We start from the raw sequence: 16,353 nt of genomic DNA on the forward strand, positions 1-16,353 counted from the left end.
TAGGCTTATGCTAACCGTATGTTAACTTTGCTTAAAAAAAAATTAAACCCTACCTCCTGCAGAACTTGATTTGCCATTGAGAAGAGCTTTCCACTTGCTGGGAGTGAAGGGGAATTTTTCAGTCCCTGGCAATTGTGCAAGGAGATGGCTATTGTTACTGGCTCAAAGACTGTAGAAAGAACTTTAATTTCCCTGCTCTGTTTGATGCCTCTGCAACTCCAAACTGTTTTTCAATGCAAATATTCAGCTGACTGTCCACTGTTGCTGCTTGCAGGTTTCTTTCATTTTACGTCCCCTATCCTCATGTTTCCTCTACATTGAGTGTTTGAAGTTATTTCTCATGAGTTTTGGTTTCCAAACTAATTTTATTTTCTCTCTAGGTCATTCATGTATTTGTCTTCACTAATGTTTGCAACATCTCCGAACATAGTATCCTCTGTGAATTTAACTAACATGCTGTTTACCCTTTCTTCCAGATCCAGTTTCTGATCCTACTTCCACATTTGGGAGTATGCAAGGGACAAACACATCTCTTTGCGTAGCTTGACTGGATATCCCAAGACTAGGATGTTAGTATATTTAAACAATTTTTTGCATTAAAATGTTGCCAGTATCTTAATTGCACATAGATTATTATTTTTTGAAATGTAATTAGCTTTATTGGCGTTATGCATATTCAGAAGCCTGCTGGTAGAAACAGTTTTTCTGCAGTCTGACTAGTGCTTATTGGTGACTTTAAAATGGGTGCAGAAGTAGGAGGACTTTCAGGATTGCTTTTTAAACGAGCCAGGCTTATTTAGTGTTATAGCTTTAGCACTCATTCTTGAAAATCTTGGCTCTTTGTCTAATAAGATTAACTGTAGATTAATCCAAGAACATATAAAATCTTTAGACTATGTTCAAGATATTTATGAAAGACCACTTCAGACTTCTGAATGCATGAATACAGGTCCTGGGACAGATTTTTAAATACTTGAAATAGTCAAATATCTATAGAAATATCTGCATCAAATAAGTGTTAACAAAAAAGTTAAATTGCACACTGAAGTTTTTTGAATCCCTGCATTGCAGGTTGCTTTATTCTGGTACTTGTAAGGAACCGATTGTCTGGAAGAGTAAACCCTATGCTAAATCATTTTCGCAGATTTGATAATGCAGCTTCCTTTAAAATGTGTTTTGTGATTGTGTAGTTATTGTAAAATGAGATATTGCATGTTTTCTGTTATATAAGCAATTGTCTGGCAGTAATTAGCAGTTTAAAGATAAAGAAGTCAGCATTAAACTAATGTGCTATTTTAAAAAAATGTATTTTTGACTCTGCCACCTCTTGGAGTGTCTCATGTATAAAACTACTAGTATATTTAATTGAATTACTTATTGAAACACTACTATAAGCAAATATTTAAATTACTGAAGTGAATTTGAGGCTGATGGCAATGTTCATTGCGTAGCTGTGGGTTTTGCAGGTTCCTCTGCAGCCTTAGCTGTCCAGTGCACTTCTGTTCTTTGCTCCTTGTAATTGAAAGGAGCATTCTCTTCATGTGCTTCGAATTTCTTTTGTTAAAACTGCTGCCGATCTTCTTGGCTAACATTTTAAAGTAATTGTTTATAGTTTCTCTAGTTGGATTTTCATTTGTACTGTCCAGCTTTGTACATGGGCAGTACATTTAGGTAAGATTGCAGTTTTTCTTTGGCTTGGCTGCTTTGACAGATGTTCTCAGAAGAACGAGTGGTAGGAAAGTGCTGTGTTTTGCAACACTTCTTCTAGTATCCTGCTGCATTTTGTTTTAGTGACCGCTTCCTTCTCTCACCCCTTCTGTTGTTATTCCTGTGGTTTTATAGAAAAGCAAGTTTGTTATGGTTGCTTACAGGCTTTTCAAAGGAATTTGAGACTCATTGAGTACTATTATTTATTTTATGAAATCTGCTGAAGCACAGTGTGTTCTAGAAGTCCAATTCCTCAAGCCTGGAAATGTTTCTGGTGTCAAAGAACACTTTTAAAAGAGGTTGGCTATATCTGAAATAACCTTCAGAGGTTTTAAGGTATAAAATCGACATTAGTGGGTAACAAGGCATGTACATGAAAATTTTTTTTTAATGCTTCTTGCACATGCTGTCTTCAGCAATTTATTGTTCACTCTTTATGCCATATGCCATGTTCATTATATGTGCATGATATTCTTTTTCTTTTGGAGAAATTTATGTATGAAGAATTCGATAGGGAAAAAATGACCTCAAGGCAAGATATTTACAAAGTGTCATAGACATTACCTTGTTTTGTAACTTTGAATATCTGTTAGTGCTACTCTAGACTTTTAATCCCTTAGGATCAGATGATTAGCATGTAGCCTGCAGAAGCACAGTTTGTATCAAATCCCGTCACTGTTTATATGTTTGTACTGCTGGCAGTTCCTAGCTGTGGATTAGAAAATCCATTTCTGATATTCTACTCTGAAAGGACTGTTCAGAAGTTAGAAAATTGGCTGTTTTGGCTATAAACAGATAGTGACTCTCATCTTCAAGCTGAAGCTTTTCTAGCAAAGCAGCACTCAAAACTGTGAAGTGTTTCTGTTGTTTCTTCATATAGAGGTTGTTTCAGATATTTCAGTCTTCAATAACTTTAGCCATATGACATAGTGTGGAATGCCAACCTTGAGAAGGTTTGTGTGTAGATGACCTGGAAAATTTAACTCAGATTTTGAACCAAGGACCCGTGGTAGGCAGTTTCTTAGAAGGCTGAGCGTTCCCCTAGTGATTCTTCACTTAGCACCAAAGGAATTGGTTTAGAACTGCTGAGCATCCTAAACAAGGACTTCATTCTTTGAACAGGTCTGAGACAGTAACATGTCTGCTAAGACCTTTTTATTGAGGTACCAACTGTAAAATTGGAGCAAGGCTGGCTGTTCTAGAAGGCTGACCTCCAGATGTTTGTCTTAACAGTTTGATGTTCTTGACTAGAAACCTGTAATCTGATTAACTGAGCATATTCTGAGATTCTGCTGTAATTCAACGACACTGAGAAACTTGGTGTGCAGAAAGTGCGGGACTGCTGTCTTCTCTCAACTTCAGATCACATGTGCTGTTTTCAAGCAAAGAACTCAAACTAGACTGAAAACAAAAGTTGTGAGGGAATAGGGTGGCCTCAACTGAAGTATGGTGAATTAAATGTTTGACTTCCTTAATTATGAAAGGTTGATATCGTGCTGTGCTTCAGGAATCCTAGAAGGTCTGGAGTAAATGAGATAGAGAAGACTGGGCAGTGTCAAAAAAGCTGCACAGAACTGCTTGGCTTGAGGAAGACTTAAAGTTGATGACAGGAGCTGAAATTACTGTGTGTATATCTCAGTTATGTGCAATGTAAGCCATTAAATATACTGGTAGACACCAAATTCACTGTAGCTACCCAGAAAAGATACTTGGGCATAACTGTGAAATCCTGAATGGCCATTGTAAAAGATGTAATCTCTATCATGTGACTTTTGCATCAACCAAATCCCAAGGGTTTTTTCTGACTATGATCTTCAGCTCTGATCCAGTACCAACTTCAGATGCCTGTCTCAAATCTGAATAAGGGAAAGGCAATTTGAAAGAGTGATCGAGGAAGTCAAACAGGTCTTAATTTCAGCAGTGTTGCTGTCTAAGCTGACCCTGGTCCTGCCGCTTGTTCCTGCTGACATAACTGGAAAATTGTTCCTGTCTAGAAATGATGCAAGCAAAAATGATTATTTTTTCATTGTCTTCTGTATGCACCTGTACAGTTTGTATTGCCAGTGAAAAGGGAAGAGTGTGACTAGAAATGCCTGATGGTAAGCAGCCTTTCTTCTGTCCGGTGTTGCTGTCAAGGAGGAAAAATAAAAGCTCACTGTAACCTCAGTTGTAGTTGGACACAAAATACCCTAAAGAAACTGTGTGCCTCTCCTGGGTAGCACATCTGCAGGCATAGCTTATGGAATTGATGATGTCTACCTATTACTAAGATTCAAAGAGTTGCTACATAAAATGATGGCAAACATTACACGACATCAGAATTGAGAGAGAGATTTATCAGTCACTTGCTGTTTGGGAAAATTTCCACTAAACCCCAAAAGTCGGGCTATCTTATAGCTGTTTACTGCAAGTGTCTTGCATTTGTGTGTAGTGGGGTTTTTTTGTTGGCAATTTCAATTCCCACAACTTATTTCAGCACCAAATTGTTTTTCTGCTATAATCCTGTGTTACAAAGTTGTCAGCAGCTGTGCTTATGCTTCTCTGTTTCCAGAGGAATATTAGGCCTTGCAGCTTCCTTAGTGCATAGGCATAATCCAAGTGCAAATGAAGAATAGCTAAGAATGTTTCTGCTAGTATTTAGTTCTGTTGGCACAAGAGTAACAATAGTAATACAGCTATATCTTCTGTGCTGTGTTATCATGTGCTTACTTTGTACCATTGTGCTCTTGATACTATTGTCATGCAAACACCTATAAAACTGGAGGGGGCTTAGGCTTAGCTGTGCTCCCTTTGCACCTTGTGTTGTAGACTCACGAATGCCCCACTTGAAGTTTTATATATATATATAATGTGATTTCAGTGATGACAGTCACTATAATCTGCTCTGTAGCTAGTATGAATTCTGTGCTCGTCTCTTTCAGTGTTAAGATATTTCTCTCTGTGTGCTGATCTTTGGTTTGGGGGGGGAAGTTATTTAAGGTGGGTATCTTTTGTCCCCTGCCCTGCTTTCAGTTACTCTTCTATTTTTGTGTAGCTGTCTGTATCACCCACTGATTTCACCTAGATCATCCTTTCTGTTGAGATAGGACCAAACAGTCCATCTAAAAAGGCTGAGGATACTTTTCCAGAGTTTCTGGGAAGCCTTCTGAAAACATCATGTGCTTCATATTCACAGTAGTCATGATTCAGCTTTCTTTCTGTGATCTAGATTCTTCTTTTGTTCTGTTAGCTTCTTAATCAGAATTTAGATATGCTCATGGGTGTTTTAGTGAAATAATCACTTGACTTAATAAAGTGGTGTGTCTTTGTATGCCATAAAATTTTTCAGGATGCTGTTAGCTAGCTGGAGTCAAAAGGCATTCTCTTCATTGGGGCAATTATGTAATGGCTTATGACGGAGGCTTATTTAACATCAGACAGACTTTTACAATTGGAAATAACAGAGTAAAAAGGCTCTTGGCAGTTTTTACCTTACAGGTAAGCTCAGTATATTTACCTCTCAACTAAGAAACATGCAATAAACTTTCATAGGTCTATGCTATTTATTTAAGATCATCAGATTTTCAATGATGGGTCATATAACTATACTTAGTTTCCAAAGTAGAATCACATTTTCATTCCCCTTTGCAGACTCCTGTATAGATTTGAAAATCTCTGTAGAGATGGCGAAAGGGGTATTTATAATGTGAGATCCAAAAATAAGAGAATAATGTATTGAGTTAATTCAGTAATGATTGGTGATATAACTGATCTTCCGTGATAAAGGAGGTGAAACTGAGTCACACTCCAAGGGTTTGCTAGATCAAAGCTGTGGTTTGGTAAATGCTTTTTCTGCCAGCAGTCCTTGTCTAAATGGATTCAGCAGCTTGTGCCTACCCTTTCTGGGCTGTTTTTTAGCTGAATTGTTTCAGCTAGTTTGGTTTCAGTAGGTGGCTGAGTTGCAGACAGAGTGTGGTGTGGGGCAGGACTGAGTTGCTAGGGGAAGGCAACCCTCACAAATAGGACTGCTATGGAGTATGAAGTGTAGCTAATATCTCAGCCAGTTTAACCCACACCTCTAACGTGCTTCTGCATCATGCCAATACGTATCTCTTGAGGCTAGAGTGGAAATCCCTGGTGTCCTGTGCTTCCGCATATACATCTTTTGGGGGAGAGGGAGGGTTCCTCCATGGTTTAACTGACTTGAACCTCTGCTATACCTACTTGTGGCAAGTTGTTCCTGACTCTGGCTGATCTGTGGTATGAGCATTACTATGGCCATGAAATAAAGTGGAGCACTGAACTGATCTTGCTGGAAATCCTATCTCTTCCGTGGGAGGCATTTTCCAGGCAGATCAATTCTGTCTACTGCAAGGCTGTTTTTATGCTTGTGCTGAGGGGGGAGCATGGGGTGTGAGGAGAAATACTGGTAGTTAATGAATGCCATCTTAACTTTGCTTGGCAGTGAAGCACTAACAGGTTGTCTCCAAGAGGAATAAAGTTTCAAGGTTTTTCTTTTGCTGCAATAAATAATGCAACACAGTTGGATATGGAAAAAATTGTCTTGAGTTTGAGCAATGTTTAGGTCTCAATATAAAAACTTTTGGTCCATGATGTTTTGTGCTATTGAGTGCTCTCCTTCTTGGGCTGTTTGGCTCTTCTAATCTGTTTATAAACTTTCTAGCTAGTTGTTATAGTTTCTTCTTAGTGAAAGTTATACCTGGTTGCCCACTGGAACTCCAGACCTGGAGGCTGAACAAATAAGAGCACTGTCTTGGAATTGAGATACTGAAAAACAACTCCCATTTCAATTTTCAGTGTTTGTTTGGGGTTGGTTGGTTGTCTTTTGTATGTAGATCTTATTCTACCGTTCAGTAAAACCTACCTTTTTAAGGATACATAGAAAGTTGGTAGTTATTGAAACTCTTCTGCTGTCATCCTTTGCCATTTTGAGATGTCTGTGTTTTCTGGTTTATTTTCTAAAGTAATAAAATGCAGGTATTTACATGAGAAGATTCCAGTCAAGTCCTACGTTGGTGGTGACTGGCTGTGAAGAAAACCAGATAGTTGTACAATAAAACTCCTGATCTCGAATTAAAATGTAAAACAAAAGCCCACAACCCCTGACCTGAACAACTAGCCAGAGTAGCGATACAGTATCTACAAATCGGAGGATCTTCCCGCCCCCGCAAATCCATGTGAAGATTATGGCTCCGTCTGCCAGAGCAATTGCTGTATCTTGAGGTGATGATGAGACAGCCATGGCAGAGAGTCCTTGGCTTTTCTTGAATTCTAGTCTGAGGCTTTTGACTACACATAAGATGGTTGCATGCCTTCATGTAATTCTCTTCTTGATATTGGATCACACACACAAAAATACTTCTTGTGGGAGGGGGGCAGGAGATGGTCCATATTATGCCTTTTGCCTTGCTATGCTCTGTACTCTGACAACAAGCTTTGTAACTTGTCACTTCTGGTCTTTTGGGGGGTGACTTTTCAGTTGTAATCAGTGAGATAGTCTGCCAGTTAGTGTGCTAACACAGGTAACAGCCTGATAACTTGCTTTCTCCCCTGCATCTACGCTCTTTTAGGGGAGTTGGCACTGCTCTTTTCTGTTGTGAAGGCAAGTGCATTGCAGAGCTGTAGTTCAGATACATAGCTATTTTTCTGTCATATTTAGCTCATTAACTTTTAAATGCCTTGCAGAGAAAATGTGCTTAGACTTGATTTTTAGAGGAAAAGGAATGACTTGGTTGAGAGGGATGCTTGGAGAGCAGTGAGGATGGCCTGCTGCAGCTTCTTCTTTATTAAAATTACCAACCAGTAGTGGAATTTTAATGAAGTCTTGCAGGATGGATGGTCAGACTCACTTCTATGAACAGTACTTGTGTGCTGCCGTATTAGGGGGTTTTTGTCCATTTTTTGATTTCTCAGCTTATTGCTGTGGTAAGTTATTGTAACAGTGAAATGGCCGTTTGACAGAACATGTACCTTGTTGGCTTCTTGATTGCTTCAAATGAAACTTCTCTACTGGACATGCTGTTCTACGGTGAATAAAGCATTAGTCTAAGGCCAAAGGACTCTTTTTCTCTTGAGCTCCAAGGGCCTGTTTAGGGACTTCAGCAGGTGATACCATGTATTTTGTCTTGAGAGCACAAGGTGTTCTGGTGGGGGAAAAAACCTATAGAAGAGCTACGTATTGCTATATAGGACTTGGTTATACCTGTTCTTTTAAACAGTATCTGTCTTAACATCCTTAGTTCTTCTGTATGCACATATGTCTGTATTGCTTTTCAAAACCAGGTTATTGGTCTTTAGGTCCCCGAAAAGTCCTTGGATTTACTAAAGCATCTGTTGTCTCTGGAGTGGGGATGTCTGCAGTAAGTCCCTGAGCAGTGCAGTTTCATTAACAAGAATGTGGAAGCATGATGAAAAATTACTGCAGATGCACAGCTTTTTCTTTCTTTGTTCCCCAGGAAGCTAAGACAAAGTTGGTTTAACTTGTAGTTGGAGTACTTAATTGTGCTCCGTTCAGATAACGAGATCTCTGATCATAGGTGGATGGGAGGTTCTTTTATTTTGTTGCATGAATAAAAGAATATTCACAAGTTATAATTACATGCATGTCCTGAGACTTGGTGTATATTAATAACTGTCCTGTGACGTTTTTTTCCCCTCCCTTGTCACTTGGTCTTGCTTTTCTATTAAGATGCCTGTGACTGAAACATTCAAGTTTAATAGATTTTTGTCCTGAAAGAGGCAGAATTCCCGTGTTACACATAGACTGTAGGATTTTTCTGAATTAATTCCTGCTTCAAATCCCATAGCTGTGGATAAATATATCCAATCTTGACCAGAAAATCTAGGCACGAGAAATCCAATAAAAACTTGATGTTATGGTGGTGGCTTTTACTTCTTACTAGTTAATGAGACTCCTAACATGATGAATGTAAGTGCTGGGGAGAGTACAAGGGGAATAGATCTTAGCGGCCAGCCCACGCTTCCCTAAACAACACCTCCAGAATCCTAGGGTAGGGAAAGCGTTGGTCTGGTCCTGGAGTACGTCTTGTGTTTTCAATTGGACCCTTGTAAAATTAAGAGTATCTTATGTCTGGCCAGATTTGATCAGCTTCCAATTTCAGCTGCCTGGATCTGGGTATGTCTTTGAGAAGCTGTTTTTCTTGTTCCTAGATGTGTTTTGTGGCTTTCTCCATTCCACTCCGCCCCCCTTTCGAAGTAGTATTTAATTGCATTGGCTTTGGTAAGCAGCCTCTGTGACCTGGGCCTTTTGTTATTTACTGTTCTTCCTGTCTTTGTATCTCCTGCAAATTTAGTGACTGCTTTCTTCCTAGTCACCGACTAAAATGTTAAATGGCATAGGGCCAAGAACTAATACCTGATGGACCTCACTAGCAGTGGTTTCCCATTGACACCAACATTTCAAGAGCAGTCACTTAATCGATTTTTAATCTAGTTTATATGTATTTGACTGATTTTTGCTTGTGTTGTTTTTTTTTTTCCTTTTCCTGGCTGGTTTTAGTCAAAATGTTTTGTGCCAGCCCAAAAATGTTACATAAATCTAAAAATGTTATATCAAACCCGTTACTGTTGTTAATAAAACTTTTAGTTTCATAAAAGTCAAATTAAATAGCTTTTTGTAAGCCCATGTTGATTGACACTATTTTTGCTGTTAATTCCTCAGTAGTCCTCTGAGCTGTACCTTGGTTTTGAAAACCATTACCAAGTCGAGACCCCAGTACTTATCTGTTTAATGTTGTGACATTTCAAAGGAATGATTTTTTTTTTTTTTCAGCCCATTGGAACTTTTTCAATATTCCAAGAATTTCTGGAATTAAACACTGTTGCAAACATTCTTTTAGTAACTCCCAGGGGGAAAAAAACCAAAAATCAATCACCTCCATAGCATTTTAAGACTGCTAACTTACAAATGTTAAACAGCATCACCTTGATAGATTTTGTTGAATGATCGTATGCCATTCTATTGAAAATTTGTTAATATATTACCATATTCTTATAGAATTTTTTAAGGTAATATGCATATGTGCCTTCTTTTTTGGTTTTTATCTTTGCTAACTTTAAAGCTGTGCATGTCTCTGCACTGACCTTTGTAACATTTATTTATGTTCTCTGCTCTGAATACCCCTACCCCTCTTCCAAACTTTTGTCTCCTTTGTACTTTCACTCTTAGTTGCACTGGGGTTTGGGTTTTGTTTTTTTTCTTTAATAGGTCAGGTATTTTTTTCCCCCATTATATTGTTTTGAGGGTTTCTAGTAAAAAAATTCCTAAATAGTTAAAAAAATTAAACAAAAGATCTAGTCAGGTATTGTCTTAATAGATTTGACTCTATTTCCAGCTTTTTTAAGTTGTCCTTTTAAAGCGCAAATTGCTATGTGTTAAGCTGATTATTGATTATTAATAAATGCTGATGAATCAGCTGTTTTATTTTCTATTGCAATAGGTCTACAATATCTACTGTACATAACTACTGCCATGGCTAGTACTTAGTTCATTTATTGAGGTCTAACTTACAAATTGATACTCACAGATTAGGGCTGAAGAGTTGTTATGTTGTTTTTTATTATCCCTCTTCAGGGGTGTGGGGTTGTTTTTGGGTTTGGGGGGTTTTTTTGAGTTCTTTAACAATTGATGTAATAGTAAAGTCAGATTGTAGCCTTTCTTTTCTTTATTACCCTCAAAGTTATTTGACTTCTAGTTAGTGGTACAAGCTTTACTGCTTTGACTAGGTATGTGCGTAGGGCTATATTATGTAGTGAGTATTAAAGAGTATGTTTGAGCTGTGCTGTTGCAGGGGAAAAAAGCATTGTTTGAAATGCTCGGCACTCTGTCAATGGCAGTCCAAAAATGCATCCCTGTCTCCTTCTGAAGATCTTGCATTCCTGTTTTTTAAAGAGGAGAATGTGTCTTTGGCTAATCCACGTTGCTAGAGATCAGCCAGTAAAGTCCTCTCTTGGACTATCAGCTTCTCTAGTAGTGTTATATCAAGGAGCCTGGTAGCTCCTTGATCATTACAAGTGCTCTCCATTTTCAGCCAAAAGATGATATGAGGATCTACCTGGATTTTTTTTTTTTTTTTTTGGTAAAGCTTGAAGTTAAACTGTTGTGTTGAACTGTTAACCAATAAAAATATTTGGTTACATAAAGGAGTAAAATTTTTGAAAATGCCAGAAAAGATGAAAATAAAATTGTTTAGGTGCAGAGACAAAACTAGTGAAACTTGACCATGCTGAAAACTGCATAGTCAACTCCCCCCCCCCCCCCCCCCCCCCCCTTATTTTAGTTTTAATTTCAGTGCTTGTTACTTTTAGGATAAAAATGGCACATCCGTATTCTGATTTTTGTTAAGAGGACATCTTAGAGAATATTTCTTAAATCTTGCTTTACTTTTAGAGCTAACAATTGTGAAATAATAATGTGTGTAACAATCTCTGTATTTAAAAGTTAGTCCACCCTTGCTTCAGTACTAAGGGTTTTCTTTGTTCTTTCTGGGATTTTTTTTTCTCTCTAATTCTTCACTTGCTGGAGAGCCTTCTGAGACAGAGATGATGTTTTACACTTTGTAAATGTTGGATTTTTAAAATAATTAAAAACTTTTTTTCTAAATTCTTACATTAACACCCAAAAGACGTTTCCATTGTGTAGGTCACCAGTGACATAATAAGGGTTAAATGTATGGTTGCTTTAATTGTGAGGAACATATCTAAGAGGCAGCTCTAAAATATTGGGATCTTCATGCCTTTTCCTCTCTGCTAATTCTCTTATTCCCGTAACTTTTCCACTGGCCCTGCTCTTCAGCTGCTGTGAACTGTCAGACACTGAAATATAGACGATGAAAATATAGAAACCGGAATTTAGCAGAGGCAGCCATGTTAATTTCTGTTCCATTTGAAATGCAGGAAAATATCATCTGCCAAATGGAAAAGGACAATCGGTGGGAAAAGAAATGTTCTTTTCAAGCTTCTAAGAGCAGTGACAATGGAGAGAAAAAATACTATAAAAAGTAGGCAGCTCCTTTTTCAAGATTTTGTTTTCAATGTATTATGCATGATTAACTGTACACAGTTGCTCTTTTGGCATCCTGAATGACTGAATACTACGTTGCAGGGCTTATACTGTCTTTACTGCATTGCACTTTGCTTTTGGGGGGGAATAGGGCTCAGCTTCATGGCAGTTTTGCCAGTCTTTATTATAATTTTTGAATACATTCATACTTCCCTTATTTGCCTTTTTTAATGTCAAGCATTGCACATAAGATGTTCTGCTGTTGCTATGCAACTGCTAAATCCAATATTTAATATTAATAAAAACCGAGTGGCATTAGCATCACTGAGAACAGTGGGCTAGCAAACTATGATTGTACAATATCCAAGCTGTAAAACTTGGCAGGGACTTCAGTGTGCAATTGCATGCATGGCAAACTGTGGGGCATGAGTCATTGGCAGTTACTATTTTAAGAGTGGTGAGTTTGAGTAAAATTTCTGAGGTCTTCTGATTTTTATATATATATATATAAAAAAAATTACAATTTTTTAAACAAAAAGATAAAGAATGAGGTTGGCTAGCTGTTTTTCTTAAGGTTTCATTTCAGATACAAATTCTGAGGGGTCACTACCCGTAAAAGAGTCAACGTTATAAACCTCTATGGGTCAATACCCTGATTCTCCTATTTTTCTTCTAGGTCAGGTTGGTCGGCCCTTTCCCACTGTTCCTGCCACTTCCTGAAGCCTGAATTGGCTTTTTTTGGAGGCAGTGCTACTTCTCTGCCTGACAAGGTGCTGTTCAATGGGATGTTTTTCCAGTTTCTCTTCTTCCACCTTGTTTTCTGATCTCTCCCCTATTTCTCTTTACTCTTGACTGTTATTTCACTGACACTTTCACCTTTTTTTTTTTGTTGTTTTTTTGTTTTTGTTCTCCACTCGGTACTTTCAGAGATTAGATTTTTAGTATCAGCCTCTGATCCTGATAGATCAAGGACAGTGGTATGCCCTGGCAGTGCTTTGGCCATCTAAGTCATGTTGCAGGCTGCAATTTCTGTAGGTTCCTGCATCTGATATCTAAAGATGTTAGTGCACTGGCACTCTTGGTGACACCCAGAGGGATGTAATGCTACTTGTCCTTTCCTTTTGAAGACTGCCGCCCAAAAGATAACTTTGATATTAAATCTATATATATTTATTTTAGAATTATTGCTCTTTTGCCACATAATAACTGATTTCCTTCATAGCATGTGATCGATTAGATTTTGTCTGGTTTCTTAAAGTTTCTTAAAAGGGCTATTTCAGGTAGTTTTTCTGTCCCCGATCCGCCCATGCAAGTTTCCATGAATTTAAAACTGTATTTTCGTGTCTTAATTTTTTTTTTCTTCATTTCTTCTTCTGCCTCTCAAAGATTCAGGCAAGTAGGAGAAGCTGCCCCTAGCTATATGCAAACCATTATTAAACCTACAAAGCAAAAGTATTAATGGGGAGGGAAATACAGTATATGGCAGTTTTGAGTTTTATGGTCATATTGGGAATATGTTTTTATAAGCAGGTGGAATATGTCTGTCCCCCTTAAAGTAGCCTTTGTAGTGTTCATATTCACGCTGCTAACCTGTCTTCTCACAGTATTGGGTAGTTAATAGCTCTGTAGATTTTACTGCCAGCAGGGGTTTAGTGCAATATTGATTTAACATTTCCAAATAATGGCAGTAATTTCGGTAAAGGTTTTTCCTCTTTTGGAATAAAGTAAAATTGGTTAGATTTATTTTAAGTGAGGCGTAAATCATGGCATTGAAGTAAATCGGACTGTGTATCTTAGATGCGGATCTGTGATTGGAATTTGGTTCCTTAGTGGCATGGCACTGCTGAATCCCTCTCCTTTGAATTTTCTCTCCTCAACCCTGTAACTCTTCAGGAAACACTTATTCTAACATTTGCTGAAATTCAGAAAAGTAACCGAATGCCACTCAGATGGAAGAAAGTATTTTTTTTTAATTGGGAAAATGTACTTTATTTCAGTTTGGAGGCTTAAGCAAGATAATTTTTCGTACAGAAATTACCTGGTCACGTTGTAGAACCTACAACTTCCTATTTTCTTTTCGAAATGATTTATTTCAATATCGTAATGTTCTTTGTTTTTAACCTAGCTATTTACAAAAGTACAGGAGTCGGTGGACTCTAGATTGTGCCATGATTTGTCAGTAGTTCAGTCATCACAATTGACCCATGCATCTTGTAATACTTATAGAAAACACGTTGAGCTCTGTTCTTGGAACAGATAAATATAGAACTGCTATTGTGAATATTCTTGTAGTGACGTACTTAATCTAGAAAGCTAACAATTCTTTTATTTGCTTTTAGGGTTTGAAAGTATTCTAGAAGGCCTGTTTGGACCTGGATTATTAAAAGATCTCAGTTTGTTTAAAGGTATTCAATCTCTATGTTTGTATCTTGTTCTGCATTTCTAATGACAGAAGCAGCCCCAGCTCTGCCTCTAGAAAATGTGTGTTACCGTGGTGATTTGTGCTTTTTTTCCCCCTCCCCCAGGCAGTGCTCACAGTTAGTTTCATATTGGCTAAAATTACTAATGAGTGTGCGTTCATCTTTATGTAGCTGGGAGTGTATTTGGCAGTGCTCGGAAAAACAGATTTGTTGTGCATAGATAAAATGTATACAGTTTGGTAATCTGGGGATTTAGAAAAATGGCTGAAATGAAGCCTGCATCCTCAGAATGCAGGCAAGAATGTTGTGAAACAGGTATTTGATTTGGCATTTCTCTTTTGGCTCCAGTTGTGTCGCGGTTTATGAATATGAAGTAATTTGCTATTCCTCTGATTTACAGACTGTGAGCCTGAAGGTGTTTCTGATTGGTCTTTTGATGAAAATTGTCTTTTCTGCTGCCTGAGAAGAGAAAAAGTGAAGGTAACAATGCAGATGTGTGAAGCTAGTAGTTGTAGGGGAGGGACAAAGGGAGGGAGTTTGCTGCTCCTAGTTAACTGAACATAGAAAATCTGCAACCTCCTACCCCTTTCCTCTCCTTCGGAAAAAGGCTTTCTGAATTAAAATAATACAAGTTGACAAAGAGACTTGCTGCTTCTCTGCAACTTTTTCTTTGTAGTATGTGATGCAGATTTTTTTTTCTGTGTAGTGACTCTTTCTGTTTGGTGTTTTTTTGTTTTGGGTTTGGTTTTTGTTTTTTTTTTTTTTAATTCTTTATAAGAGATCTTGTTGGGATCATGTAACCCTTCCCAAGGGAGCCAGACTTTGTCTTGTACATGTTTACTACAGTCAGATGCTGGGCTTATCTTCAGTATGGAAATGTGGTCCATTTTAACAACCTAGAGTCTTGTTCTGTATCTTGGAATCTCCTTCCCTGTGGGCCATGTCCTTTTATTAAAGGGCTCATATGTATGGTAGATTTTGCACTGTGCTTGTTTATAACCAAGTCGGAGCCTAAATGCGGACAAGTCAGATTTGCCAACAAATAAACTTGCAGTTTGTTTTCTTAATGAGATTACAGCTATACATGAAACAAAGGCTACCATGCTATACATGATTGTTGCTCAGCCCATGTGTTGAAATAATGATTGCTCTTTAGCATAGGAAGGAAGGCTCATCTTTCTTGGCAAAATGTCATTTGCTGAAACTCTTTACTACTACTTCTTCCTGCACAATGTAAAATAACACGCAGAGGGGATGTCTGTCAACTTAGGAATGAAACAAAAGCATCCTGTCCTCTGTGGCAGCTAACATGTATGGCTGCATGGCTCATTCATAAAGGAAATACCTTGCTGACACTTGCCGTGTTGCCAGTTTATGCTTGTTTTTGTATTACAGGTTTTGTTAAGGCATGGGGAGGAGGGTTAGGAATGCTTGCATTTAGAACAAATGTAAGGCATAAGACTTTCTTTTGTTGAGACTGACAGCAGGTGAGCCGTATGTACGCTTGTGCTGTAAGGAGTTCTGTCTTGTTTGACTTAGAAAAAGCCAAAATTCAGTGTTTAGCACAGTTCTAGTTAAGCCATAGCACAGAAATTAATTTTGTGGTGCAGTCAGAGGTTGATTGTAGTCTGGGAGAATCTGACAGTGTATGGGTAGATCTTCAAAAAGACTGTTTACATCTCAACCATCCTTACAGGTCCACAATAACTAATATAAAGCTCCTGAAAATCGGTGATTGTTAGGTGAAGACAAAAATTAAGGACACAAATGTCCACTGTATAGTGTGCTGATCAGGCATGGTCATCTTGTCATTTTCAAGCTTCTACACAACCTTTAGTCAGAAGCTGAGATGATCACTGTTTATATTTTCATGTACTTTGCTAGGCTTTTCTTTCTAGTTTCACATAGTAAAGCGTAGCCCATGATTTTGAGTATCACTGAAAAACTGGCGATGTATTCCTTATGCTAGTGGTAGTTATCATTTAAGTTAAGGTTCCTCATGTGGTTTCCCATTGTACTGTGTGGTGGCTTTTAAATGGGTGAAAGAAGAGATGCAGATGTGGTCACATCTGGTGTGCTCTGTGATGTTTTGACATCAAGGGTCTAAGGAGATTTTAAGATTGTGTACAGATTGACACAGCGCAGCAGGGTATGCAGCACCTCTAGGCAAAGGCGATGGGTGAAGGGGAAGGAGGTTGTAAGTTC

General features: G+C 38.0%; 1 protein-coding gene across 13 annotated transcripts in view; it reads left to right on the forward strand.

Moving 5' to 3' along the window:
- Positions 1 to 16,353, forward strand: part of LCOR (ligand dependent nuclear receptor corepressor) — an 88,996-nt gene that overhangs the window by 17,368 nt on the left and 55,275 nt on the right. For 4 of the 13 annotated variants that reach the window (XM_075758117.1, XM_075758124.1, XM_075758129.1 and 1 more), the window contains exons 2-5: positions 477 to 569; positions 11,623 to 11,726; positions 14,068 to 14,133; positions 14,549 to 14,628. The exons of 2 other annotated variants lie outside the window; for them this stretch is intronic. In XM_075758117.1, coding sequence (XP_075614232.1) covers positions 568 to 569; positions 11,623 to 11,726; positions 14,068 to 14,133; positions 14,549 to 14,628 — 252 coding nt within the window. In that variant the 5' untranslated portion in view covers positions 477 to 567. Of the gene's footprint in view, positions 1 to 476; positions 570 to 11,622; positions 11,727 to 12,404; positions 12,499 to 14,067; positions 14,134 to 14,548; positions 14,629 to 16,353 lie in introns of all 13 variants that reach the window. 7 more of the 13 variants (XM_075758119.1, XM_075758130.1, XM_075758128.1 and 4 more) reach the window with 4 other exon arrangements.

Source organism: Balearica regulorum, chromosome 7, assembly GCF_011004875.1.
Source record: "Balearica regulorum gibbericeps isolate bBalReg1 chromosome 7, bBalReg1.pri, whole genome shotgun sequence".
Taxonomy (NCBI): domain Eukaryota; kingdom Metazoa; phylum Chordata; class Aves; order Gruiformes; family Gruidae; genus Balearica; species Balearica regulorum.